General features: G+C 38.4%; 1 protein-coding gene across 7 annotated transcripts in view; it reads right to left on the bottom strand.

Annotated features, from left to right (window-relative positions):
* Positions 1–26,995, bottom strand: part of LOC103039538 (protein shisa-6) — a 107,651-nt gene that overhangs the window by 66,491 nt on the left and 14,165 nt on the right. For all 7 annotated transcript variants that reach the window (XM_015607861.3, XM_015607855.3, XM_015607858.3 and 4 more), the window contains exon 4: positions 22,079–22,177. In XM_015607861.3, the coding sequence (XP_015463347.3) occupies positions 22,079–22,177 (99 nt within the window). The remainder of the gene's footprint in view (positions 1–22,078; positions 22,178–26,995) is intronic.

Genomic DNA, 26,995 nt, shown 5'->3' with positions numbered 1-26,995 from the left:
CAATTTGGTAAAATCAAAGAAACCCATAATTTTTAAGTGGTCTCTTATTTTTTATGTCTCATAAGAAAATAAGAACAGTGCAGACCTTTGCATCATGCAGCAAAAAACGTTTCAATTGCCTGCGATGTGAGCAATGATGATGCTAAACTGAAGGACTGTTTTCTCATTTCTAATGGCTCTGGTGTTTGTCATATAAGCACAGTTTATAAATGCGAACATACATTTGTTCTTTAAAGCAATGGTCTGTATGTTTGTGCTAAGAATGTGTAATTGTAAAAAAAAAATGCTGAAAAGTACTTTTAAAATGTGCATTGTGGTGCAGGTTCTATTCAGGGTGGATGATTCTGGTGATTTTACCAAGGAATCTGTGCTCTATTTTATCTCGCCACCTCTTTTTAGACTTATTTCTGCATTTCTTTGGTGTAATGATGTGTGAACAGAGTACTATTACTATTCTTACATCTCCATGTTTGCAGTAGCTCTTGTATCAGTGCCATTAGCAGCGCCACGCTTGCACAGGTAACCAGCAAAAGCTGTCATGGCTGGAAAAGGGTCTCAGTACCTACCAGATAACCTGGTTTTAGAATAGATTTATATATTAGGCTGCTGCTTTAAATATTGTCTGCCTCCTTAACCCTTTCAGACCTGTATTATGTGCCAGTGATGATAATAATAATAATAATAATAATAATAATAATAATAATAATAATGATTAAAAAATAAATAAATAAATAATAATAATAATGCTGTTTTCTTTCTGCAATGCACACAAAGGAAGATTCTAACATTATAATATAAAATCTATATTAACATTAAATCCAATTAACTAAAATAAATAACTGTTTTTTGTATGTCATACGCCATCGCTAAACAATAAAATAAACAAACAATAAACAAAAATGTTTTAAACTACGTACAATTAGTAAAAATGAGCTCTTTTGATGAGCCTCTTTGGCTAAATTCTGATTAAAAACAGGTCTCAGTTAGTGTTCTCTGCAACAAAACTTTAGGAAAAAAAAGAAAATACATGCCGTTCATTGTAATTGACGCAGAGTCTGAAAGGGTTAAATCAGATATGTTTTATTACAATGTTCTAGGAATAAAATAAAAATTGAGGCACTTCCTCTGTCAAGCTCTAGCTGTGCATGCTGGGATAGCTTCGACAACAACCCTGATAAACAAAAGCCTTTTTCCATTGGACTGATATAAAAAGAAGGGCCAACATACAGCAAAATGTAGATAGCCGGGTACAATATATATATATATATATATGCTGTAGCATACAATACATACGCTGACACTTTCTTTCCTGACTCAAACTAATTCTGACTTGGCGGACAGATAAGCCCCTTCCCTGACAACGTACAAAAACCCATCCATCCAATCGCCCGTCCATATTTACCCTCCACCACATACCCCTATGGACTGAAGACAACAGCAAAGCGCTGCCTTTGAGATCCACATTCAAACCGCGCAGCACAGCTCTTTCAGCCATATTATGCCGGTCAGAGGGGTTTCTCTCTCAGGACCCATCTCTCTCCTCTTCTTTCTTCCATTACCAGACCATCGAGGGCTTTCCAACACATCCCGTCATCTGAGATAGGCTTTCAGACAGCTTTTATGTTAACCTCCACCTGTCTCTCACAGCTAGCAGCGCAAGTCATCATTTCTTAAGAGAAGTGTGGATATCTACTCCACGGACTGTGCAAACAGAATCCAAATGAGAAAGAAAAAAAACCCATTCACAGCGATGATTTCTCTGCACGGCATTGTGGGATGTTCCGATGGGTTTTTTATGTTAGGGGAAAAAAAAACGTTCAATGTTTTACAGATGATACACTTTTGTGATACGACCATTTTCTCCAGCTTATGCCACAGATTTGAATGTTGCAGCAACACAGAGCTGAAACTATCTCTGTATCTGTCAATCATACCGGTATATTTTGCACATCAACTAGAAGAATATGCATATAAATGGGTGTGTCTGCTTATTACTGTATATGGGATTAACATATGAATCTAAAACAGCATCATACAGTCGTCCTGTTTAATCAAGAACTATCATTTTTATTGAGCCCTTTAGTATTGTAATAGTTCAAGCCTTAACTTTTATATATATATATATAAATGACTCTACTTAAAAATATAAATGAAAAAATGTGCTATATATGTTATCCATTCACCACACAACATATATACAGCTATTCATCATTTTTAAGTGGTTTCTTATTTTTTCTCCAGAGCTGTATTTCTCAGCGTGTGGTCTTTACTTTATCGGTCTAAATTTTTCCCCATCAATATCATGTGCTCTCTAAGAGAAGGTCTACAAAAAGGTCTTCCATCCATTAACCTACATTCTGTACTGAACTCCCAGCAGGGGGCTGATCAGTAGACGCTCTGTATCTCCTCCCAAATTGTACTGCCTCTATTTATTACTATTTAACAGGGCTGTCAATTATACAACAAGCACATCCAATCAATTGGGTAAAGGAGAGCAAGAAGCTGCATTTGGCAAGACCAGTGTAGCTCCCCAGTGACCAATATATTGGCTATTATATTTAAAAAAGTAATTGCAAAAGTACATTATTAATTTTATAGTTCGGAAAATGCATTTACATTCAGTGTCCTTAAACAAAAATAGCGTACAAATCACTGTATAAATTTCAATTTAATTATACCACACGTTTCCTTTAAATAAAAAAATATATATTCATCATAAACAGCCTTTAATATTTCAACATAAAATAAAAAAAGTTATTTATGGAAAAAATGTACTATGTAAAATATATTTCAGTGCAAATCATTTTGGTGCAAATTTCCTTGGAAGTGAACCATTTTTAAATCTTAACTATTCCTGACTATTTTACATGAAGCAGTTACTTAAAGACGACAAAGTTTATTTAATGTTAAATTATTTAAAATTAAAGTATTTCCTTTTTGTAAATCATAAGTGCAAAAAGTAAAGACTATGTTTAATACACTATAAAAATGCAGCTGAAAATCCTTTGCATCCTATGTTTTGATTCTGCATTACAGTTTGGTCATGAGTACATGTGAAAAAAAATACTTGTTAAGACTAATAAAGCCCATTAAGTTTTTCTTAGCAAACATTATGCATCCTTCCTAATTAATCAAGACCAATCACCTTAATTTAACCATTTAGTAATGTAAATTGTATGTTTGTTTTTTTTAGCAAAGAAAGATCGTTGATCATGAATGAGTCAGTTTGGTGACTTTCTGTAAAAGACTTAGTTTTTTTTAAGTTTTATATTTCAATATATCATCCAAATATATTAAGTAATAGTTAGCTAGCTGAAAGGCATATCTAGAAGGCTTTGAAAATGGTGAACTAAGCCTTTAAGCTCGGATCTGAACTTATGACTTCCTCATACTTGATAAGCAGCAGTTAGACCGTTGTGTCTTTCTAGATCTGTGAAATTAAATTACATCAAAGCACAGCTCTGAGTCAAGTTGTCTTTCACTTCCGGCACAAAAGGCAAAGAAGCATAAAGCATTTTCCTTAATCCATTTTTTTACCAAACGTAAAACACAAAAAAATACCAACAGGATGCATGTCTTTTCCTCCTATAAGACTGCACAATGTCCTTCCCAGGTCTTTCACAGATTCTGTGATATTTCACAATGGGTACCAATGAGAACTGTAATGAAGCAATTACCCACCGGCTGCTTCAGCCCGGCACAACGAATCCAAATCTTAGTCGGAGAGCTCACTGCTCTTCCAGTCTCATCCTTTAGCTTCACACAGATTCCTGCTCACACAACAGCATCAGCAGCACACCACATATCTCAGATTTACAGGGTCTTATCATTACAACCTATAGAGGGTATGCGCATGACCTTACATGACAGTTTGGGGATTCAAAAGAAATTCAAAGCTCTTCTTTTACAGTCTGCTGGAAGCAAAAAAAGTAAGAAACAAATGAATTGCAGAGATTTGAAGAACTCACTGGAACTCAGACCTGGCGTAACACTGCCACTTTTTTCTGAGCTGAATTAATCACTGAATTTTGATAACAAAATCATTCTGTTGTTTCATATGACATGTTCAGCTCTGGAAAAATTAAGAAAACACTTAGAAATGATAAGTTTCTTTGATTTTACCAATTTGAAAACCTCTGGAATATAATTAAGACGAAGATGGATGATCACAAGCCATCAAATCAAGCTGAATTTGTTCACCAGGAGTGGCATAAAGTTATTCAAAAGCAGTGTGTAAGACTCGTGAAGCCAAATATATCCATCAAAAAAGCTCTGCATTTTTCTTTGTTATTTCAGACATTTCTAATTTTCTGCAAATAAATGCTCTAATTGACAATAATTTGCTTGAAATGTGGGAGAAATGTTGTCCGTAGTAATGATCATTTTATTTCGGGGGAAGCGCCACCGCGTCTGGTGCGACAACCTCCATGCGTGGCACAATGCCCTGCTAAATCAGAATGAACAACAGACGAAAGAGCCAGGATGGTCTTTATAATTTCCACTCCCCCTCCGTTTCTAATCTTCGCTGAATGGATTTGCGGATGAATCATACCTGAAGCTGTTAAATTCTAATTTGATTCCCGCGCAGCGTTACTTACATAAAAAAAAAAACACAGCTGACTCTGGGCATGGTGTGCTTGGAATGACAAGGCTGGTTTCTATTCCAGACAGAATGGCACATTACGCACACAACAAAGGGCAATCATTCCATTTGTGCGCCCTTACAATAGTGCATAAGAAAGGAATGGAGGGGGTTGACTGAGGCAAAACAGCAATCTGCCTTCCACAATCTTCTTTCCTGCCTCTGCCATATGAATAATAGATTACAAATGAAAACTAGAGTTTGCCTCACATGTGGGGAAAACAACGTGCAGAAGGTCAAGGAAATACCCTTGAGAATTATCAATGGTTACCATTCGGTTCCTTTTGTTCGTCAGGTCCAATAATGCTTTTTTAAAAACTCAGATAAGGTGGGAATTTTTTTTATGGTTCGTGAATTACTGTTTCGATTCCAGTTATATATGTAGGTCACCTTGTACAGCAGCCTCCTCGGGGTTCATTAAATCACGGCTTTTGTTACATGTAAATCCATAAGGAATGGCTCCATTAAGTGAGAAAGTATTCAGTTCGATAAAAAAAAAGAGCTGGATCTATAAACACTGAAACACTGGACTGAGCAGCTAGGAGAGACACACACAGGAAAGGAGAGAAGTGTGTCAGTACAAACCAGAAACAAATTCAGGCTTCCTGCCTTATGTTTTAAGTACTAATGCATTCAGCAGGGAGCTCTGTTCTAGGAGAGATGTTTGGAGAGGGTTCATGAGTTCATTTTTCATCCTAGTCTGAGGAAGGTTGGGTAATCTTATCTGTCCTGGTCTCTGACTAAGAAGAAAGTTCCAGAGAGAACTGTGAGAACTGTGGCGTGGCGCTGTGGCAATTACCTGAGAACGGCTTTCTCTTCCCTACTGCTAACCCAGTACAACTGACGCACTGATCTGATGACCTCACTGCTTAAACTACTGACAACACAGGTACAGGACAGTGTTAACAGTGACAACATTGTTACTCACTATACATTAGTTATGAAAATGATGGAAATCATGTTCAGGTTTAAGTGAACACTGCGATAACACAATAAAAAAAATGTGTATAAATATTGTATGCCACAGAGTTATCACATTTAGTTCTATAAATGAGAAAGAGGGTGCACTGTGATGCTCAGAATACGTGCCAAAATGAAAAGCAAAACCACTATTACATTACATTTCACTGCACTTGGTCTCTTTATGGAAAAACAATACACAAGACTTTATATTTTCAAAACCAAACGCTGAATTTGTGTCAGAATTGCTCTTAAAATGCAATCAGCTCCACTGCACTGAATTCCATTGTGTAGGGTTGCAAATGTTTAAAAGAAAATCACTGCACAGGATTGCATTCCGTTTACAAGCAGCGCGGAATTTGTGCCACAATGAAAAATTCATTAAGGAGAAGCGCCACGTTAAAAAATGTAACCAAACACGCCCACCCCACCCCACGCAGACCTGGGATCAGATAGCTTTTACACTCAGCAAGGTCTGCGCCAGCGAACCCCAGACAACCGATCAGAGATCAGTACTCTGGACCGATCGCTCCTAGCTTCAAAAGCAGCGTTTGCGCTGCTCCAAATGTACCAAATCCCTGGAGTAAGTGTAAGCACAACCAGAAAACGCCCCAAGCGTAAGAACTGAGCCTGTGCTAAAATCTACTCAACTCTCTTTAACTGTGCTAGTCTTACTTTATAGTTTTGAAGTGTTTATTTCCTCTTATATCCTGTCTTGAAAGACATTTTCTATGGTTTAAAGTACAGTTGAGAGCTCGGTGTTTGGTTTTGAAAATGTAAATTCTTATGTATTGTTGTGCAGTGCAGTGAAATGTAATGTAATAGTGGTTTTGCGTTTCATTCTGGCACGTATTCTGCATGCTAGTGAGGTAACATTTTCCATGGTAGAGTTTGCTTTTCAATTAGCTGCTAATTTCTCTCCATACACAGACACCTTGTGCTGAGCGCCATCACCCTTTGAAGTGATGTGGAGAGGAAAAGCGCCATCTACCCATTCAGAGAGAGCAAGGCCAATTGTGCTCTGGCAACTGATGGCAACCAATGGCAAGCTACAAGAACGGGATTCGAACCAGCGATCTCTCGATCATAGTGGCAGCGCTTAGCCCGCTGGACCCCTCGGAGCCCTATGGCAGAATTCATTTTATGGAAATGTTTTTAAAATGCATGTTGCCCAACATATATTTCCACGTGTATTAATATAAATTATAGAGACAGTGTAGAAGCTTTATTTATATCACATGACATTAATCAGAGTAATACAGTAAGTACTGTGTATATGTGTCTATGAGGTAAGCTCTATTACACACACTAATCTTGCGGCGTTTCAACACTGGTGTCAAGATTCCTGAAAATGGTCCCTCTCCCCCTTTTCTCCTTGATCCACAGATCCCTTAAAGATAATAAATAACAAATCTATGAGAGGAAAATTAGCATGAGAAAGTCCTTACGTTTCAACTGATGCATAAAATATCTGCACTTACTCTAATGAGCTCTGATAAAAAGTTGCCTCCTCATGTAGAGGGTGGAACGCCCTGATTGATGCTGCACATTAACAGAGGGCTACAACACAAACATCAAAGTCTTCTCTGTCTCTTTGTCCTCTGCGTATTTCTTTACTCTTTGCTGGTTTGCTTGCTGAGTGTGTTTTGTGTGGGACTGGCTACGCAGCTAGCGCGCTGCAAGACAAATGGATCAGAAGTCTGGGAGGTTTGTACAGAGTGCAGTGTTTTCAGCGACTATTTGTGAATTATTAATGCTGGATTTCAAAAGTGCAAAAGAAATTAGCAAAACTTCACCGTATAAAGCCAATTCCGATGTTAAACAGAGCAGAAAATCGCTGCTGAACTGTAGACAATTTTCCTTCCATACTTTTAAATCGGTGGGGTCGCACAGCACTTTCTATTCAGGAGGATATAAGAAAGTGAGTGGTCTAATGAAGAGCAGAAAAATCAGCCTCTCCAGTCGAGCCCATCATATAAAGGGTGGGAACGTGGAATGAAATAGTGTGTCAGACCATTTTCTCCAGAGACCGGTCGTTGGTTTCGGACATGTGGCCATCATAAGTGGGCGGCTGGAGATTTCGGACTTTCAGCCGCTTCAATCAGGGATGAGCATAAAAGCTTTTGCACGTCATGTAAAAAGATTGAAACGAATATATATATATATATATATATATATGTGCTCATTATATTGGGCTGCTCTGCACTGTGTCATTCTGTTCTCTATGCACTTCACTCTTACTTGCTTTTTTCCCCCCTCTCTACATTAATGCTGTCTTTTGGGGATTTTAAGGTCTGCTTAGCAAGCACTTCAGAAAATTCCAGCTCCAAAGCAGAGTTATGGTAGAACCCAGAGGACCTGAAATGAGAAGCATTGATCAAGACCAAGCCTGTGCCACAGGAGAGCGTCCGAGAGGTTTAATCACGCAGTGCACAAATGCTTATAGAACATAAACACCACAGAACAGCAGCCAAAAAAGGCTGGATTATGTGTACTTAAAAATAATCAGCCTTATACGGGTAGATAATTACAACACCCTGATTCTGATATTTAAATCTTAAGTATGAGATTTTAAGAATTAAGATTACAAATATGCTATCAGATCTCCCACGCTATAGGGAGCAACAGTACACAATATGATAACAGTATGACCTCACACAGAGTAAGCATGTGTTTACTGCAGATTACATTAAGACTGGATCATTCAGTTTAATTCATTATTTCCCCTCCATTTTCAGATTTATCAACCTTTTTTTTGTCACAAATACCAATAAAATGCCACTTTACCATATAAATAGTGCCAACTCCTCCAGGCTCCAGTGCACCCATAAAAAGAACAGTTTAAGTGGACGGTTATTTTAGTGGTTTTCAACCTAGTTCAAGTTCCTGGGAACCCACTGCCCTTTAAAAGATTCTTTAAATTATTTTAGGAACCATTGATCTTGCAGGAACCAAAATGGCAGCTTTTAAAGGCTTCTACTACTAGAGCTAGAAAAATATAGAAAAATTGGCTATGTAATGGTATTTGCTGCTTTCCATTCAAATAAGGCTAGCAATATTCCCTAAGAGCTGATCAGATTATATTCATTGAAATAAAAAATTACAGCAAGATCTGTGCTAGCCTACCTTAATGGGACTATGGAGCTTGTGCAGAGTTGTGGATATTTACTAAAGGAAGTGTTGTTCTCTTCTTGTGGTGTACTCATCTTTCAGTGTTTCTCTTTTTTGCCTTATCAGTCTCAAACTCACATTTGTTGAATGCGCAAAACTAATGTGCATCCTGAATAAAGCAGGGTAAAAACATTTAACACCACTAACCAGACTCCCCTCTCAAGAGTACATCACTCTTATGCAGCCCAATACGGTACCAGTACAATGCATCAGAACACAGCAGAGCTAGCCAACACCACCAACCACAAAAAAACACCAAAAATATAGAATACAAAATTCATTATAACCAAAAGTACAGCAGCAACAACTGGAAGGATGTCTAGTCTAAAAGTTATGGAGGTTTTAGAACTTTATATGCAGCCCCATTTTCAAAGTGTTTCCACTTTTATCACACACAGTGCAGTTCTGTACATGGAACTGAGGTACTCTTTCAACTTAGGCTTGTGTTCCAAAGTGTTTTATATGTGCTTGATTCCAAAAATTAAAGTACAATTCATTATTAGAGACAATGCAGAACAATAACAGTACCAGTGATTAAAACACTAAAAGGAACATCTATAGGCTGTACATTTCAAAATGGCACTTCTTTATTTTTAAACGCTTCGGCTTACTTTTCCTTCCATTATTCATAAAAAAGCAAAGCATTTCAATGTTTCATTTGCTTCCATTGATTTTATGTTTGTGAGCAGAAGACGAGATATTTTATTATTAGTTAGATTCAGAGAAAAGCTGATGCAGCCTTGTTTTGTGACGAGACACAAATCAATTTGTTTTGTTTTTTGTCAATTTGAACCTTTTGTTCAAAATAACCATGAATTGTAAATGTGATTCATTATGTAGCTGTTTAAACGTCAAATTCAACAAATGCAACATAAAGTTTAGGTTTATGAAAGCTCTAGTTTCATATGGAAGCCGAGAATCTGGCCTAAAAGCAACATCAGAGGAGGCCGTGCTCTAGGAGGGCTGGCAATACGAGGAGAGCGGCAGCATTAGGCAGATATTGAAAGTGACTTCACTAGCATTTTCCTCTCGGGCTCGGAGACAGGGCTCTAGGCACACAGGGGGTATTGAGTGTGACAGCTGGACCAGAGGAGCAGGAGGATGACTGGGCTGACATTTAGAGACTTTGCTGTTTATGGACGCAGTGGGAGGCATTTCCTGTTTGTTGTCACACTAATGAATTTGCTGGTAAGGATTCTGACAGCCCAGGCAAGTCACCTGCCCACGGATCTTAATCACTAGCCCCAGTCTCATCCCTGACCAGAACACACATGCACACATCTGTCAGAGGTGCAGCGAGCAGTCTGGTGGAAACAGCATCCTTGTGGAGCTTCACATGGGTATAAAAAAAACTAACATCCAGTGTCTTGGATGCACTCCTCTTGGACGAATAAAATGTACTGATTGTTATTACTGAAATGCTAATAACAATGTTAATAATCAACGATTTTCTTTATTCACGCAGAACCAACAAACTCATCAGACAGTGAATGATCCGAAGAGCCAAAACTGCCCAATCTTATTTGCACAGCTCAAAAAACACAGCAGCCATTTTGGCCCAGCAAATAGCCGTCAATTTCCAACGCTGGCAGGTAATCCACTGCAAATCTACTCCCCTTGAATAAAAACATGTTCACCGAGTGGCACCAGATTCCACTGGGATGCCAGTGAGTCAGTCAGCGCTTTGGCTGTGAAGCTGAGCGCCGCTTCATATTTCCATACGATAATAAACTGCAATCAGGAAGGAACCAGTTTTTCTATCATCCTCGCAGGGCAGCGCCTTTCCAACCGTACATAAATCACTTAGGTCCATCAAACATCTCCAGCTACCAGTTACGCTGAGTGTCAGGCACGTCCATCAGCTTATAACATGCAATCAAAAGCTGCCCACTGCTATTGAAAACAATCAAGAGAGTGACTGAATCCCAGCCTTAGGGGGGCTGTGTGCATACTAATCCAGGAGTGAAACTCGGAAGCGAGCTATTGGCTTTTTAATCGCCGACGCAAGGTATAATCCTTGCAGAATAAAAGTAATAATGGGTATCTTTGGATATCTAATCATATTTGCATGCTTTTTTTTGGAGCCAAAGGCAGGGAAAGGCTGTCAAAGTGTGTCAAATCAAAAAAGCAACTTTCAATCAGCGCAGCGATCCTCGCTTTCCAGCTCGGAGAGAATAAAACGAAGCAATTCATATGACACATTTTATCAGAGCTGACAGAAGTTGGTTTTCATTATTGGAACGGATATTTCGCGAGATTGTGTTTTCATCAAACTCGGGAGAAAAGAAGACAGAGACTGAGGATCTGGTCGACGTTTATGGATGGCTACAACAAAGTGACGCTTCACCACTCTGAAAGAAAGTGAAATTAGAAAGCGCTAGAGCACATAGAACAGATGGCCACTCCCCATTAAATTCTACCAGTCTGTGCACAGCTTAGGGGATTTCTGCTCAGTATGGCGAGCGCATGCTTATACACAAGCATCTCCTGCACTGTTTCTTAAGGGCAGTGGAAGTCAAACAGGGATTCCACAAGAGCTGTTCGCTCAATTCCCTCAGTTCCCCCGGTTCCCCTTCTTCACCGCAAACACGCCTGAGCCAATGGAAGCGCTTTGTGTGTGTTTTTTTGTATTATTTATGAAGACTCTATTGAAAAAAAAAGAGAGAGACATGAACAGCGGAATGCTGATAAGAGTAAGTGAAAAGAGTAAAAGAGTATGCAGTTTTCTTCAGGGAGCTGCTCTATATTCACAAAGAGTAGAAGCAAAGGTCAGCGCCCCGCAGTCTGACAAACCAATCATATACGCTCCCCCCAGTCTGTCCCTCACCGGACTACAGTCCGAGCTGCTACGCTAACTTCCTCAGAACAGCGCAGGAGTCGGAGCTGAACGCACGATGAATCACAGCACAGCACAAACAGCGCAATTTAACCTGACTAATCTCGACTAATCAGCGCTCCACAAATAGCTTCTTTTTCTCAGTAAAGTCTGGATGTGCTTTAGAGAATGTTCCACAAATCCCATTCAACCTAATGAAAAACAGCAGGTTTTTAGGTTTATTAAGAAATTTGGTTTATTTTGTGCACATGAGGAACACCACACCTATAACAGGTCTGAGGCAGTATTTTACTGTGTAGTCCAGACAGTTATACATTAGAAGCTGGCGAATGCTATTGAAGCTATACAGGTTGGATCCATCACTGACACAGTTGACAAAGTTGACCAGGCTGGATTAGAAGGGTCCAGTATAGCTTGGTGGTCTTTAGGCACATTAGGCAAAACTTAAAGGGCACTAGCTATCTAGTGCTGAAATCGTAGCATTTTAATGAGTTAGTCATTTCTAAGATAGTGGTTTGCAAAAACATACAATAAAGCAAAAATAGTTCTATGTAGTGCTAGAAAAGGGTTCTTAAGCATGTAACAGGTGCGGAACCTGTTTCTGTACTATATAAAACAAGATGCATACATTTTACCTACTAATTATTAAGTGGCTGCTATAAAACGTTGCATTTTCATGAGGACAGATGTTCTAATAAACTAAAAATAAAGCACATTATCAGCAAGCCCTTATTTTTGCTTTATTGAAAATTATCCAAAAAAGTCACCACTGTATTTTATGGAATAAAATGACAAATTTGATGAATCCTTCGACACTCTTAAGTTGATGTTTTGTCATAACAGTAAACATTTGCACAATTTGTGACTATGTTGGTGGCTAAAAGCATGAAAAAATCTAAAAGATTTAGAAGCATCACATTTTTATATAAATAAATTTAAAAACTACATTTTAAGAGGATAATAATGACCCTTACTCCTCTCAGTCAAACATCCAGAAAAAAAAAATCTCTAATTTGCATCTCTAATGCATTCACAACAAAGTAATGCAACCCACCACCTCCTTTCCCCTCTCTTTGACTTTGATATATCTTGTTTTTCAAGTTCTATTTATCAAAAGGGGGGGGGGGTGTCTGGCCTTCTACTATTTCACAGCAGTATCCACTCAAACCTAAAATCCCTAAAGTTCTGAACTCTTCCTGCTCTTTTAGGCCAATGCACACCACTTGCACCATGGCACACTTCATTGCAGACCACCCTAAAAATTCAAAACCACTGTTTTTAATGGAGGATACAAAACAGTATTTTTAAAAACAGAAACGGTTCACCTGGAGTAGACTGGCTCTGTATAGATTGCTGATGTCACATTCTGCTACAAGAAACTCCATCCGGGGGTGATGGATGGGGAGAAGCTGACCTATGACCTGAACTCATTAGATAATCAGTAATCTAGTCTCTAGATTATGAAATGCTGTCAGCTTGCTTTACCTTTACATCTTTAATTAAATCAAATTGTCCAAAATATGGCGCTCTCACTTTAGCCCATGTGCAACCCTCTTTTTAGTTTCCTCCCATATGTTTCTAAGCTAAAGGCATGGTTTCAGATAATAAAGTGTTTTATAATTAACATAAAGCATCTCATGTGTTAGTTATTTAAAACTGAAGTGCGGCCTCTTGTGCACTGGCTTAAGTGTTCCAAGTAATTCTTCTGAGATTTGGGTGTAGGAAGAGCTTAGATCAGGCCCCCCCCCCAAAAAAAAAAAAAAAAAAAAAAAAAAACGCTCCACCCTGCCCCGCTCTGCCCCACCCCATAAAATGTCATTATAAGCCAGAGCCCAATTTAAACCCAACGTTTTTTTTTGTAAGTAGAGCATTAAAACTGAGCTTTTAAATGATTTACAGTATGATGTTAATTAACAATGCAACACTGAAGAAGCATAGACCTATTATGTAAGAATAATGTTTATTGAGAACAGCTACACACAGCCCTGCAAATCAAGTGCGTAATGCAGAAAAGTGATGGAGCTCACTTTGATTTATTACTTTGCTTTAGTGAGATTATCACACAATAGGGCTGGGGCGGTATTGATTTTTTATAACCGCGGTAAAAAACTAACGCATCACCGCGATATTGCGGTTAACCGCGAGACCCCAAACCACCCCCCCCCCCAAAAAAAAAAAAAAAAAACACCATAAATTTATTGGTAACAAATCTTTATTCTTCAAACCATACAGCCTACATACAACCTCTACATAAACCATAAATACAGCATAACAAGTGAACATATGCTGCCTGTATAATTCGTCATTGTACAGCTAACCTGTCTTTTTCCGAGCAGACTTTTTGAAGGAGGAGCTTGTCCGCCTCCCCCTTCTCCATCCATAGATCTATTTTAGGGCTGGCCCGAATAGCGGTTTTGAGCTCAGGATATTCGGCAGTAATTGGTAGCGAATATTCTAATATTCGTTTAAAAAAAAAAGACGAATTAATCCACAGCAAAATTTTCCACTGACCCCCGGCCCCGAAAAAAATATATTTCTCACCCCTTTCCTCGGGCCGTTCGGGCTCAAGGCTCAAGAAGTCTGTGATAGGCGTCTGTTTTTTTTTTTTATTCACACTCTTCTTATTTCTCATTAAATATCTACTAGATACAGATTATATCTGTACAGTATCATTTATTTCACTTCCCTCCTGAATATTTGGAGTGCATTATGTCTCCTTATGTTGTGTAGTTATGTAGTTTTCACCCCAGAATTTCTGCTGCCTCACACCAGGCTTCGGCTGCATCGCAGGGCAGGAGCGCAGCTGCGTTACGGCTATTTCGTTTGAATTGTGCAGTGCAGAGTATTACAGATTTTGTATTTTTGCACTTGGGCTATTAGCTCAATATTAAATATTTCGTTTGTTTATAAATTATTTTATATTCTTAAACCATGTTAAATTATATTCGATTGGAGGAAATTAATTCAGACATCATTTCTTTTTTGTCCCGTTACCGTTCCGCAAAAAAAAATCCTTCTTTTAATCCCGCATCAGCCCGCCACATACACAGTTTTGCCGCACCTGCCCCGCGGTCCTAAATAAATTTAATAAATTACATTTAGTGCTTAAAATTAAAAAAAAAAATTATTAAAACCGCGCGCGGTCACGTTTCTTACCACATTACAAAAAAAAAATCGGTGTGTGTGTGCGCGTGTCGGTCCATTCTCCGCTCCTTTTTTGTGCTTAGGGTTTTTTTGTTGCGTGCATGAGAATCACTGCGTGATTATTACAATATTCTTAACTATTTATTAATGTGCTCCCACATCCTCTGGATTGATTAAACTCCTGTTCCCGCCAATAACAATTCAGTTCTGTCTGTGCCGCAAGATATCCTGACGGGACCCGCGTCATATAATATGTTGATTAAAATGTCGTGACGTTAAGAAATCGGCTCGCAAGAGACAACCGACCAAAAAAAAAGACATTAGTTCCATTTTAAAATAATAGAAACCTGTCCTTTATGTTTGACAATTTTTGTTTCACTTTACGTGTCCTTACTCATCTGAAGTTTATTTATCTGAACTGAGTTTTATATGGTTATATTTGTAGCGGTTCTGAACTCAGTTCCGCGTGCTGTGAAAGAGACAAGGCGCAGCGCATTTTACCTCAGACTTGGTCAGATAACAACATTTCAGTAAAGATGGTGATTATAGTTTTATATCATTGCTTTGCTGTTTGAACTGCACTTCAACCAACCTTACTATTTTTACCAAGACTGAGGCGCAATGCCGCGCGTTCTCCGCGGAGCTCACGCAGAACAGCCAGCAGCCAGACAATGAATTAATATATTTTACTTTCTCAAAATGTAACCACGGAACACCTTACATGGCTCTATGGTTTACCTTGAGGTGGGTGAATTAGTTTGATGTGTTGGCGAGAGGTGCAGACACCACTTTCCGGCAAATCTTGCAGATGATTCTCTTCTGTTCTGAGTCTTTTTCTTCCTTTTTTCTCAACTTACTGAGCCTGCCCTGTAGCTTCCATTTCCGAGCCAATATTAGTGCTGCTAATCTTCACTCTCTTCAGCAGCCTCAATGGAGACGAAGTGAGCAGGAGACTCCAGAGCTGTTCTGACCTCAATGAGTACCACGCACCGCGTTTTGCTTAACCCATTCGCTGCCGCGCCAGTGCAGCGGCAGCACAGATAAATGACAAAAAAATTTATATTCGATATTATGAATTTTGAGATCGTTTGACACCAATATCTATCGCGATCAAAATATATTTGATATATTGCACAGCCCTATAGTGTAGGACTTACACTTGACATATTAATACTGAATTCACCACAGTTGTGCTTATATGGAGCATTTTACTACCGCTCAAAACGCAGTCAATCAGATTTGACAGCCATAAAAAAATGCGGTAATGACGGTAATGAGCTCATCACCGCGGTGACGTCCCATAACCGCGGTATTGCGGTAATAAAATTATCGTCACAGCCCTATCACACAATAGCTTTAAATAAAATAAAAATAACATTAAAAAACAGACGCCTACATCACAGACCATTTTCTTGAGCCCGACCTAATCAAGCCAGAGGAAAGTGGTGGGAAATCTCAGCCTGACCCAGCCCGAATTTGGGTTAGGGGATCGGTTCAGGATCTGGTACGGGTTTTGGCTCAGGCAAAGAGTCTAAACTCTAGGATGCAGCAGGAGCCTTTAGAAACCTCTCCTGTAATGCAGTGTGGTTCCATTACAGTTTCCCGCACAGCAAACTGGAGAATAGAAGAAGGCTCGGGGACTGAAAGCACTCAAAGTTTATACGAGGTCTTAAAAAAGTGCACAGCATTACGGGTCAAACAGGCGTGCATAAACTTCTTTTGATGGAAAGCAGAGTGTGTGCTGTACTCTGTGATCAGCCATATGTGAAGCATGCAGCTGCTGTGGCCCTGCTCACCGCGCCCTCGTTCTGACATCACCGGCTTTCCTCCTGGGAGCAACAAACAATGAAGTAAAGTCTCTGGCTGTAATTAGGCCCCAGAACAGAAGCTTAATTATTTAATACCAGCCCCCACCGAAATGGAAAAAAGAAAATCCTGTCGGAACGCAGCGCAAGCTTTCATGCAGATTGCTGATTTCTATCCTTGGCTGCTCTTTTCTTCATGAAAAGATGGAGGAACCTGAAGCAATCTCTTCATTGCTTGTTTCTTCTGGTTCTTGCATCAGAAGGGTCTTCAGCGAATAGTGAGAGAGCCAAAAACATCCCGAGCGCTCACAAAAAAAAAAAAAAGTCTGTAATTGATAGGTTTACTTTGCTTTTGATCTGGCCTGGTCGGCACTCCAAGGATGGAGGTAACTAAGTGTCAGAGAGGGTAGAAGACCTGAAGGCAGGATGTTTCTAAGGTGTTGCCTAATGTCAATGAAAGGAAGAGACAGACAGAGTGAGGAGATGAGGTGGAGAAGGTATAAGCGGCTGAAGTAATGAAATGGATGGCATTCTTGAGGAGGTCCACTTTTGTTAACATGAGAACGACGTCCCAAACCTCCCTCTGACTGTTTGGGCTTTGATTGCGATTGATTTTGGCAGCAGTGGTGCCGGAAGGATCATGAAAATGCTGCCTGAGACGAGTGTGCTTTTGTCAAGGTGTGGTAGGAGATCCGTAGCTGCTGTTGCGGCTTATCCGTTAAGAACGTGGACTTAACAACAGAAGCTTCAATTTCAGCAAGCATGCTCAGATGATGCTTAGCACATAATGTAAAAACATAAAAAAGGATTGTTTAAAACTACAGATTATCTGCAGTCTCCTTCATAAATTGTGGTTTTGCTCTGTTGCACTGATAAATCCGTTTAAAAAAGTGATCATATCATATCATATAGTATTCATATCATATAGTATCATATATTTACAAGGTAAGGATTACAGCAGCGCTGCACAAGGCTCATCAGTCACAGGGCACTGCAGTTCCTTTTGAACACGAGATGGAACTACTCCGTTCATGGAGGAAGCAGGGTAAAAGCTATTATCACCAGTAACTGAATACCCCTCTCAAGAGTACATCACTCAGCCCAATACAGCATCATACACAGAGTGTCATACACAGCAATGCTATCAAACACTACTAACCAAAAAGTACATTCCCAAATTCATCTTGAGAAACGTGCAATATGCAGAACATTACAGAAACCCAACATGAGGTTGCTTTACTAAATTTGGATGAAAAAGTTAATATGGCCACCTGCCCCACCCTCCAGTTTATAAATTGACCAGTACCTCCCAAAAAACTCTGAAAAGTTCAACTCTACATATCACGACATAAGGGTTATGCAGGACACAATGTAATATATTGCAGGTATATGAGCAAGCTGTTTTAAAGTAAAGTTAAAGTAAAGTTTACTTTTTTTTAAATCAGAACAGTGTCAGTGTCTCAGGAGTCAGAAAACAAAATGAACCACTCCAACACCAAATTTTAAATGTTTTTGAAAATGAATACACTATTGCAAAAACTATGGTCATACTTAACACTATTTTTATAATAGTTTTAATGTTAATGTGATTTCTGCCAGAGTCACTTCGCCATATGCCATATGCTGCCAGTCGCCATATGCTGCCAATCATGATCATTACCACCTACTGTGCTGTCCACTGTGGGTGGTAATGCCTTCTATAAAGTATTTCTGGTACTCATGTGACACTGCTGACTGAGGAATATTACGAGCCCACGCAACTTTAAAAATGCAATGTTACATTAAACTCTGATAATTCAAATCACCTTTTCATTCAACCTCACTTACAAAATAACACCTCACAATAAATACTCTATAAAATAAAAACTCTAAATAAATGTTTTAATGTTTTTTTATACCTCATTTTGAATCAACACTGTACAGGTAATGGCACTAGTTAAACAAAGAAGAGATATGACTGCCTCATGCTTTACAGCAGCTCACTGAAAACCATTCAGCCTGAAGATGCACTAATACGTACACTACTCATATTGCACGAAGCATTGATAAAAATAGCGAGCGCTTCCGCTGTGGCTGCTCACGGGTGAACAGACTGCAGAGAAAAGGGCACTAAAGATACAAAAACAAGCCACCTGGGTGGCAGAGGAACGGCAGACACACACACACACACACAAAAATAAATGGATTTCGGGTCAATGCTTTGTAGCTGAGAAAATGAAATGCAGACAGAGGAATGGCACCTAATGGAGACTGGCTGCAAATGCTGCTCACGACTTCCTTTCTCCTTCAGCCCCTCAGTCTAGATGGACGTGTGATGTATGGTGCTTTACAGGGAGGGAACCTCCTGATTTATGTGGCCACCTCACGCTCGCTGGGAGGAGCCCGCCTTCACCATAATGCTTTACGACAGAGGAATGGCTGGCAAAGCCCAAAAGCACCTCTATACATCACAACAGCTACATATATACATCAGTGACATGTTTACTATTCCGTGCAATTAAACTCAATCTCGTATTGTCGGTGTACCGCTCTGCTTATCCATCAAATAGATCCTCTTCTACTCTAGTCTTTACCTCGCCTTTCTTCTCTCCTTTGTTTTCTCACAATAGTACAAAAGGTACAAAAGTGTAATAAAAAGGTCTGGCTGCTTTAGAGACGGTACAGAGCAGAAGCATGTTAATTAGTGCATGGCCAGTCTTCACATATGAGTGGGAGGTGGATCTGAACAGGCCTTGTGTGGGGGTCAGAGGAGACAGGTCACAGAGTTTAGACTTTAACTGAAGAAGCCTCAGAGTGTGTCATGTATTTACACAAATCTCAATCGTACCACAAAAGCATTACAGTCCAGCTTTGGGCCACACAACGTAACGCAGTAGCTTGTTTTAACCGTTTAATATATTTGAGTTCAAATTATATCTAGATATACAGCTCTGAAAATAACTAAGAGACCACTTCAGTTTCTGAATCAGTTTCTCTGATTTCAAGATATCGGTTAGGTATATGTTTGAGTAAAATTAATATTGTTGTTTTGTTCTATAAACTACAGACAATATTGTCTGTAAAAAAATGTCATTCAGAGCCTTTATTTGCAGAAAATGAGAAATGGCTAAAATAAAAAAAAGGATGCAGAGGAAAGAAAACAAGTTCAAATTCATAAAGTTTTCGAAGCTCAGAAATCAATATTTGGTGGAATAACCCAGGTTTTTAATCACAGTTTTCATGCATTTTGGCATGTTCTCCTCCACCAGTCTTACACACTGCTTTTGGATAACTTTATGCCGCTTCTGATGCATAAATTCAAGCAGCTCAGCTTTGTTTGATGGCTTGTGATCATCCATCTTCCTCTTGATTATATTCCAAAGGTTTTCAATTTGGTAAAAAAAAAAAAAAAAAGAAACCTATCATTTTTTAGTAGTCTCTTATTTTTTTCCAGGGCTGTACTTCATGCTTGAATTAATTTTATTTATTTATTAGAGATGTCTGATACCACTGGCAGATTATTCTACCCAAGTATTACTTCTTAAAATGAGCAAAATAAGCAATGAAATTGATAGTTGAAACTAGACATGGTCAGTAGATAAAAAGACTTTTAAAGAGTACAATTTCCTAAATATACATAAACAATACATAAAACAATCTCAAAACAATAAATGTTAGATATTTAGACTAGATTTAAGATGATTTTGCTTACTAAGTGCAGTGCACTGAATTTAAGTTACTTTGGAAAGAAAAAAAGCCTAAAACACAGGAAAAGTGTAATTACATTAATTTTGTTAAAGAAAGCAAACAAACAGCAGGTGTGTAATAAAATATGTAAAATTGTTTTTTTGTGCAAATATCTTTCACCATTGTACATGAAACCAAGAAAGCTAATAAAATAATAAAATGTTTGCATAAACACAGGGGTTTTCAATCTGTGGGCTGATGGCCAAAAAAAATAGTTGTTCTGTTTTGCAAGTTCAAGATGTGATAGATATTCTGGAAATTATATTAAAAAATAAAACATTAAAACATAAAAGCAAGTTGATTGGTCTGGCATAGTATTGTCACATGACCGACAAAGCTAGCTTGTTACTTATAGGAGAACTCCAGTGTGAAATTAACTTGGGGTGTATTAAAACGTGATAAAAAGTTCTCATCTTTGTTGAATAGCACACTTCCACTATCCCACAGCTTTCTGAGATCCAGTATTTTGTGCACTTTGCCCAAACAGGCTTTTAGAATGGATGATATGGGGCATATTTTGCCCCTGCAGATAAATTGCTTTTTACACATCTTTAATTTAAGGTCACAATAATTCAACCGTCGAACACGAATAGTAAAACTTTTTCAGAAATGTTTATGTAATATGTTGTTGGGTCTTCACGTTCTAATATCTAAAGCAACCAGATATTTTCAGCAACTGTTGGAATTCATGCATTTCCAAGAAATATTAATTTTGCAGTCTGCTTAACTATCCTACCTATTCCTTCGTGCTTGACGGTTGACATATTGCGACCTAAATTTAAGGGATTTATTTATGCTGCGGGTTGTAAACAGTGGCTTTTATTAGCTTCTTGTGCAGTTTTAAAGTTCTAAAAGCCTTGTTTTAAATGTCAGAGCTCTCTGGATTCTACCAAAGAAGTGTGAAGCTACTTTGAGCCCGAATAACGGTGGAAAAAGCGATTTATCTGCAGGGGCAAAATATGCCCCAATCTCACTCATTCTAAAGCCTGTTTGGGTAAAGTGCACAAAATACTGGATCTCAGAAAGCTGCGGAAAAGCAGAGGTGTGCTATTCAACAACGGTACAAAGTACTTTTTATCACGTTTTAATACACCCAAACTTTATTTCACACTGGAATTCTCCTTTAACAAGCTAGCTAAGTGTTACACATATAAATAATTGGTTAAAAGAAGTATTTTAACAGTAGATCATTGCAAGCCCATCAACCCCATAAAGATAATCCATGTCCAACAATACACAGACTGTGGTGCTGTATTTTATTTAGTTTATTTTAAATGAAATTATTGTGTGGGCTGTGGATAGTTTTGCGGTGGCTTAAGTAGTGAAATAAGATTGGGAACCTCTGGAATAAACATTATCTATTTCCAAATACAAAACAGAAACATTTATAAAATGTACATCAACATTCAACAAAATAAAATATAATGTATTATGTACTGAAATATATACATATAGTTATGCAACTACAATACCAGTCGTTATTCCCAGGAAATAAATTAGGGAAAAGCAGACAGTTTTATTTGTAGTAAGCATTATGCTATATACTGTTTATAAAATATTACACTGACTCTAACCCACAGCTCCTGCACTGTGCACTCAGTGCTATCCTGTTATTGAACTGCTGGGCTGCTGGGCTGTTGGGCGCTGTGGGCATTAGGGACCTGAGTGTATTTAAACTGCAGAAGGTTTATAAAGCCAGTTCAAATGTGTCTGTTTTTTTTTTTTTTTTTTCAGTGGATCTGGCCTGACTGGAGGCTGTCAATATCGTTAAGCAGAAAGCGAGTGCAGTCCTACCTTTCACTTGGTCTCTTCCTAGAGTCACGAAGCCAGACGAGATGAAGTTGTGCAGGTCGTGCCCTCCGCCGCGGCTGCTCTCTTTGGAGTAGTGTCCACCTGAAATGAGTTAGCCAGCTGTTAGGCCAGAAAACACACACACACACACACGCATGCACACACACGCATGCACACACATATTCCCATAAACTCTCCTTTTTTCAGGTAAACAGAGGTGAATGGCATAAAGAGCAAAAATTCCCTCTGCAACTAAGGGAGTTATGACTTTCCGTAACGCTGAGGTAAAGTCACCTTGCTGGTGTAATATGCAGGCAGTGCTTGTGATAGGGTGAGCAGCATCTTGAGGTGTGTTTTTTTCATGATCTTGACATTGTAATTACCAGTGAAATACACTGAAGCATATTGCTGTGTCTGATATCCAGATGATAACCTTGGATGACATTTGGAAACTTAAGTTGACAGTAAACCCAACTGCATGCATCAGATTTATAATCGGGAGGCAATTACAGATACAGCGCCTTGTGAAATAAGATAAGAGAACTTCAGAGTGAAAACACTCCATTATGCTGTAGAATCCTGGGCACAATAGGCACGGCTAAGGGTCAGGTTTATAATAAATAATAATGATAAATACACTTTCTGGGACTCTGAGCGGCTCAGTGGACTACCCTATGTTTACACCAGCAGTTAGACTAGCAGTCATGTGACATGGAAGGATACGATTTGACGCTGTGATTTGGCAATGAGCGAAAAAACACATTATTTGGGATATTTGGCCGCTTTATGCAAACAAATTATAACATGGAGAAGATACATTCTGAACCGATAACCTGAACAATTTCCTCAGACTAGTCCAAGATAGGGGTGTGACGAGACACTAATATCACGAGACGAGACGAGACACGATATTGGGTTCACGAAAAAGAGACGAGACGAGATTTAAAAATAAAATTTTAAAGAAAACCTCAAAAATGAAAAATTTCTGTTTCATTTGACAAAATCTTATAACACAAACTTAACAGACTGGTTTCTCTCACACATTGATTTTATAATAAATAGAAATAAGAATAAGAATAAAAAATAAAAATAAAACTTTTCTAGGTCTTATATAGTGCAAACAATAAGTGCAAACCACAACCAGTCATATTAAGACGGTTAAGATGGTTTGTGTTTTTTCTCCTAAATCTCTTGTAATTGATTATTAAAATTTGTCGACTACAAATTGCATTGTCGATTGATCGTTAATTTGTAACAGTCCCACATTACGCAAAGTTCTGTGTCTCCAAAAGTGCCCAAACAGAACAGATTACATATTTAATCACTAAATATCAATATTTTCCACATTTAAACAACATCTGAACATTTAAATGCCTTTTAAATCTCATATTCAGCTGTTTTTCTGTTGTTCTTCATGGCAGAAGTAATCGTTGACTAATCAAAAAAATTATCATCAGATTGGTCGACTACCAAAATAATCATTAGTTGCAGCCCTACTACAAACATTTAATTCCAATTCTCAACAGTGTGAAACATGAAGCTTGAAACAAAAGTAAAGGATGGCTTGATAGGTAGCTAGCTAGATTAACCAACATGCTAACCAACTAAACTGATAAACACCTAGGACAAAACACCTTATAAGGAGATAGGGAGCTCGAGAACAGGTGGAAAAACAAGAACGGGTGGAAACTAAAATCACACCGAGCGCAACAGAGAGACAGGGAAGACGTGTAAACTAAAGTTCTCCAGAGAAGTGTTTTATTTGGATTTTTTTCATTGTCAAGCTGTAGCCTGCCATCAGCAGCCAGAGTCAGAGAGAGCGTGTGTAATGTTGGTGAGCACAGGTGTCTGTTAGCTGATAGCTGATTTGTTGGAGCTGGAGAGCTGCCCTTTTCTCTTAGTGCACTGGCAGCAACTCAGCGATGCTATACCAGTGACGTTAGGAAAAGTGGTATAAAGTGGTGGCTGACTTTACCTGTTTTCAGAGGAGGCGTGTGATAGTCTTTATCCTCCTAATGTTGGGGCATTACTAAAGACAGGGGGAGTTCATATGAACAGGGACTTAGTAATTGGCTTTGCAAATTGGTAAGAACTTGGGGTAAAATTAAAGAATAACAATTTTAACGCTCAGAATTCGTGTTTTTCCAAGCTAAAAAGGGAGGCATGAAATCGAGCAAAGCAGAACGAGGAAATAAAAGGTGGAACCTCAGGGACCGGTCTGGTAATAAGCTGCATAAAGACACTCAGAAGCCTGCTGGAGTCACTGAAATAAAAGAAGCTTGTCTGTTCCAGCCTTCAAAAGCCCTTTTTCGCTCTGGATCAACAGTAACAGTGGGGCAAAGCTGGCAAAACAAATAGAGAAAACTCGAATGGCTGCCTCTCGCTGGTACGGGCGAGCTCTGACACAGTGGTGTGAATCAAATAAACAAGCGTGTGGTGCGGGGGGCTTCGGAACAGGACAAAAATCCAAACGTCCCCACCAAATCCGGCAGACAACGGGCCTTCGGCGGGTCACTGCGGCAAGCGACACTGACAGAAGTTCAAATCCGAGAGTGTGATCTCGCTAAGCCTTCGTTACGACGCCTCGCTACTTGAGTGTGGATAAATTTGAGCAGCTGCTCTATTGGTCTCCCTGAGGAGCTGTGAGAGTGAGTTCAACCTTCAGTGCTGCCACAAGGGCACGAATTTCAAATGTGTTTTAAATGATAACTACTCCGGGGACCATCAGCGGAATGTGTGTGATGCAGGTGTGCCCCGAGGCAGGGGCGTGCTGCTGGAGTCAGCATTAACGCCCTTGTCTCCGGGTGTGGGTGAGACTTTTCCAGCCCGCTGGGGGGAAATCACAGTTATTACGGAGATGTTATAGCCTGAGCAATTCTGCAATTAATTGACGGGAGAAGGGGAAAAAAACATAGATGCTGCAATGCAAAACTGTTTAGAAAAAAAAAGGAAAAAAAAAGAGGAAGGTGCATATCATTATGAAATTGCCCACTGGCATTCCACATGTTAATTAAACTAATTAAATCATAGCTTAATAAGCCAGGCAAATTTTATGCATGCTGTATTGAAGCAATATGCGAGAAAAACACACAGGCGTGCGTGCACACACACACAGACGCGCTATCACACTGACACAACTGTCCTAAGGCAATACAATAAAATTGTTTTAAGCGAGAGGTCACATTACTGCTTCTTTACTCGGTGTCAGTTCATTTACTAATCAATTAATGAGCAAATTAGAGTATATTAATTAGTCATTTGGCTCGGTGGCAAGGACATTGTTGATGAAACGCTGCATCATACGCTCTTTGGGAAACAGAACAGGGACTGGAAAATCAATAATAAAACAAGAATACAATAAAGCAAATCGTTTCAGCTCTGTCTATATAAATAAGGAAATAAGGAAAAGACTTAATGTGCTTCCAGTCCCACGAGTGAACTGAAAAACCTACAGTGCAATCTCATCTCATCTCATAATGCCTTCAAATATACAGATATTTAAATATAAGTTCTCCCAATAGGCATATTTTTATACATTACTGAGTTGATTTTAAAAAGAATGCATTGATATTGTGAGCTGATGCAGATGCCTGATATTGTATGCAAATATTTTCTAGTACACATTCTTTCTGTTGTATTATTTAAAACTTCTATTTTTTCCTCTGCAAAACACTGTAATACTGAAGACTGAATGTTTTGCTTGTCGTTGGCCCATTAAAATATATATTTAGGTAAACATTGATAAAATAAAAAGTAAGAAGAATGTCTAATTTTAAAGAAAGGAGCTCATCTGATTTAACATCATTAAGCATACATTTACCAAACTAGATGAAATGAAACATATGAAAACAGTATTATGATATTACAATATTATAATATTTTGTTTTGCAATAACATATATACTTTTTTTAAAGACAGTATTTTTAATTACTATTTTACATGTGAATATTAGTGGCAAACAGTGGTTCATTTGGCACTGTGTTTAAACCCCGCCCACCAAGTAACAGTGTTGTAATGTGTTGTTAGATCTTATAGTTCTGACTGCATAAAAAGTAAATTTTTCTTTTATCCAGATCTTATACATATGATTATTTGCTTTTATATTATAAGAGTTTGTACTTACTGTACTTTTTTCTATTTTGTATTGTATTGTATGTTTATTTAGTTTTAGTTTAATAGTTTTTATTTCTGCACAGAAAGGGTTTACACCTTACTTTTGATGTACTTTTGTACAGATTCTGTGAAACTGATTTTTTTTCCTAAAATTTGATTGAAATAATCACAATACATCACAGTACTTATAGTATTGCAATATAGTAATTTGTAATTGCTGTATTGTGATAAGTGTCATAGTGGCAAGTTCCTGCCATTACACAGAGCTAATATTTTGTAAAAAAAAAAAAGAAAAAAAAAAAAAAGGAAATCAATGTCATTATATCAATAATGCAAACTGTATGTCCAAAAACGTGGCAAAATGAAGGGAACTGAGCAAATATTATCTAGCGCTAGTCTGATCTCATGGAAAACAAGAACAGTGTGAATTTTCCTTTTGTAGAAAGCAGCACAAAATATGTTATATTTAATTGAAATAACATTTCAATTCCTGCCATGTGATTAATGCATATGATATCAATGATGAAACCATATATTGCTATATGTGCTGCCCTAATTACAATTTCATTGTGCACTAGGAGCTGGACAATAATTCAATATATACATATATTTATTACAAAAACAGGACTTAATAACAGTGTGAACATTGTGATATTCTAAACACATTTATGATACATTATTATCTATCACTGATGTTCATTAAATGTTACATAACACAATTTTGGCACCAACGGTAAAGAAATCCGTTGTAGGCATTTCTGTGGCTTTTTTTTTATAGTTCATATTGACAGACACATTGCCCAGCCC

This window comes from Astyanax mexicanus, chromosome 15 (genome assembly GCF_023375975.1).
Source record: "Astyanax mexicanus isolate ESR-SI-001 chromosome 15, AstMex3_surface, whole genome shotgun sequence".
Taxonomy (NCBI): domain Eukaryota; kingdom Metazoa; phylum Chordata; class Actinopteri; order Characiformes; family Acestrorhamphidae; genus Astyanax; species Astyanax mexicanus.
The sequence above is the reverse complement of the archived record's forward strand: the minus strand, read 5'-3'. Positions and strand labels throughout refer to the sequence as shown.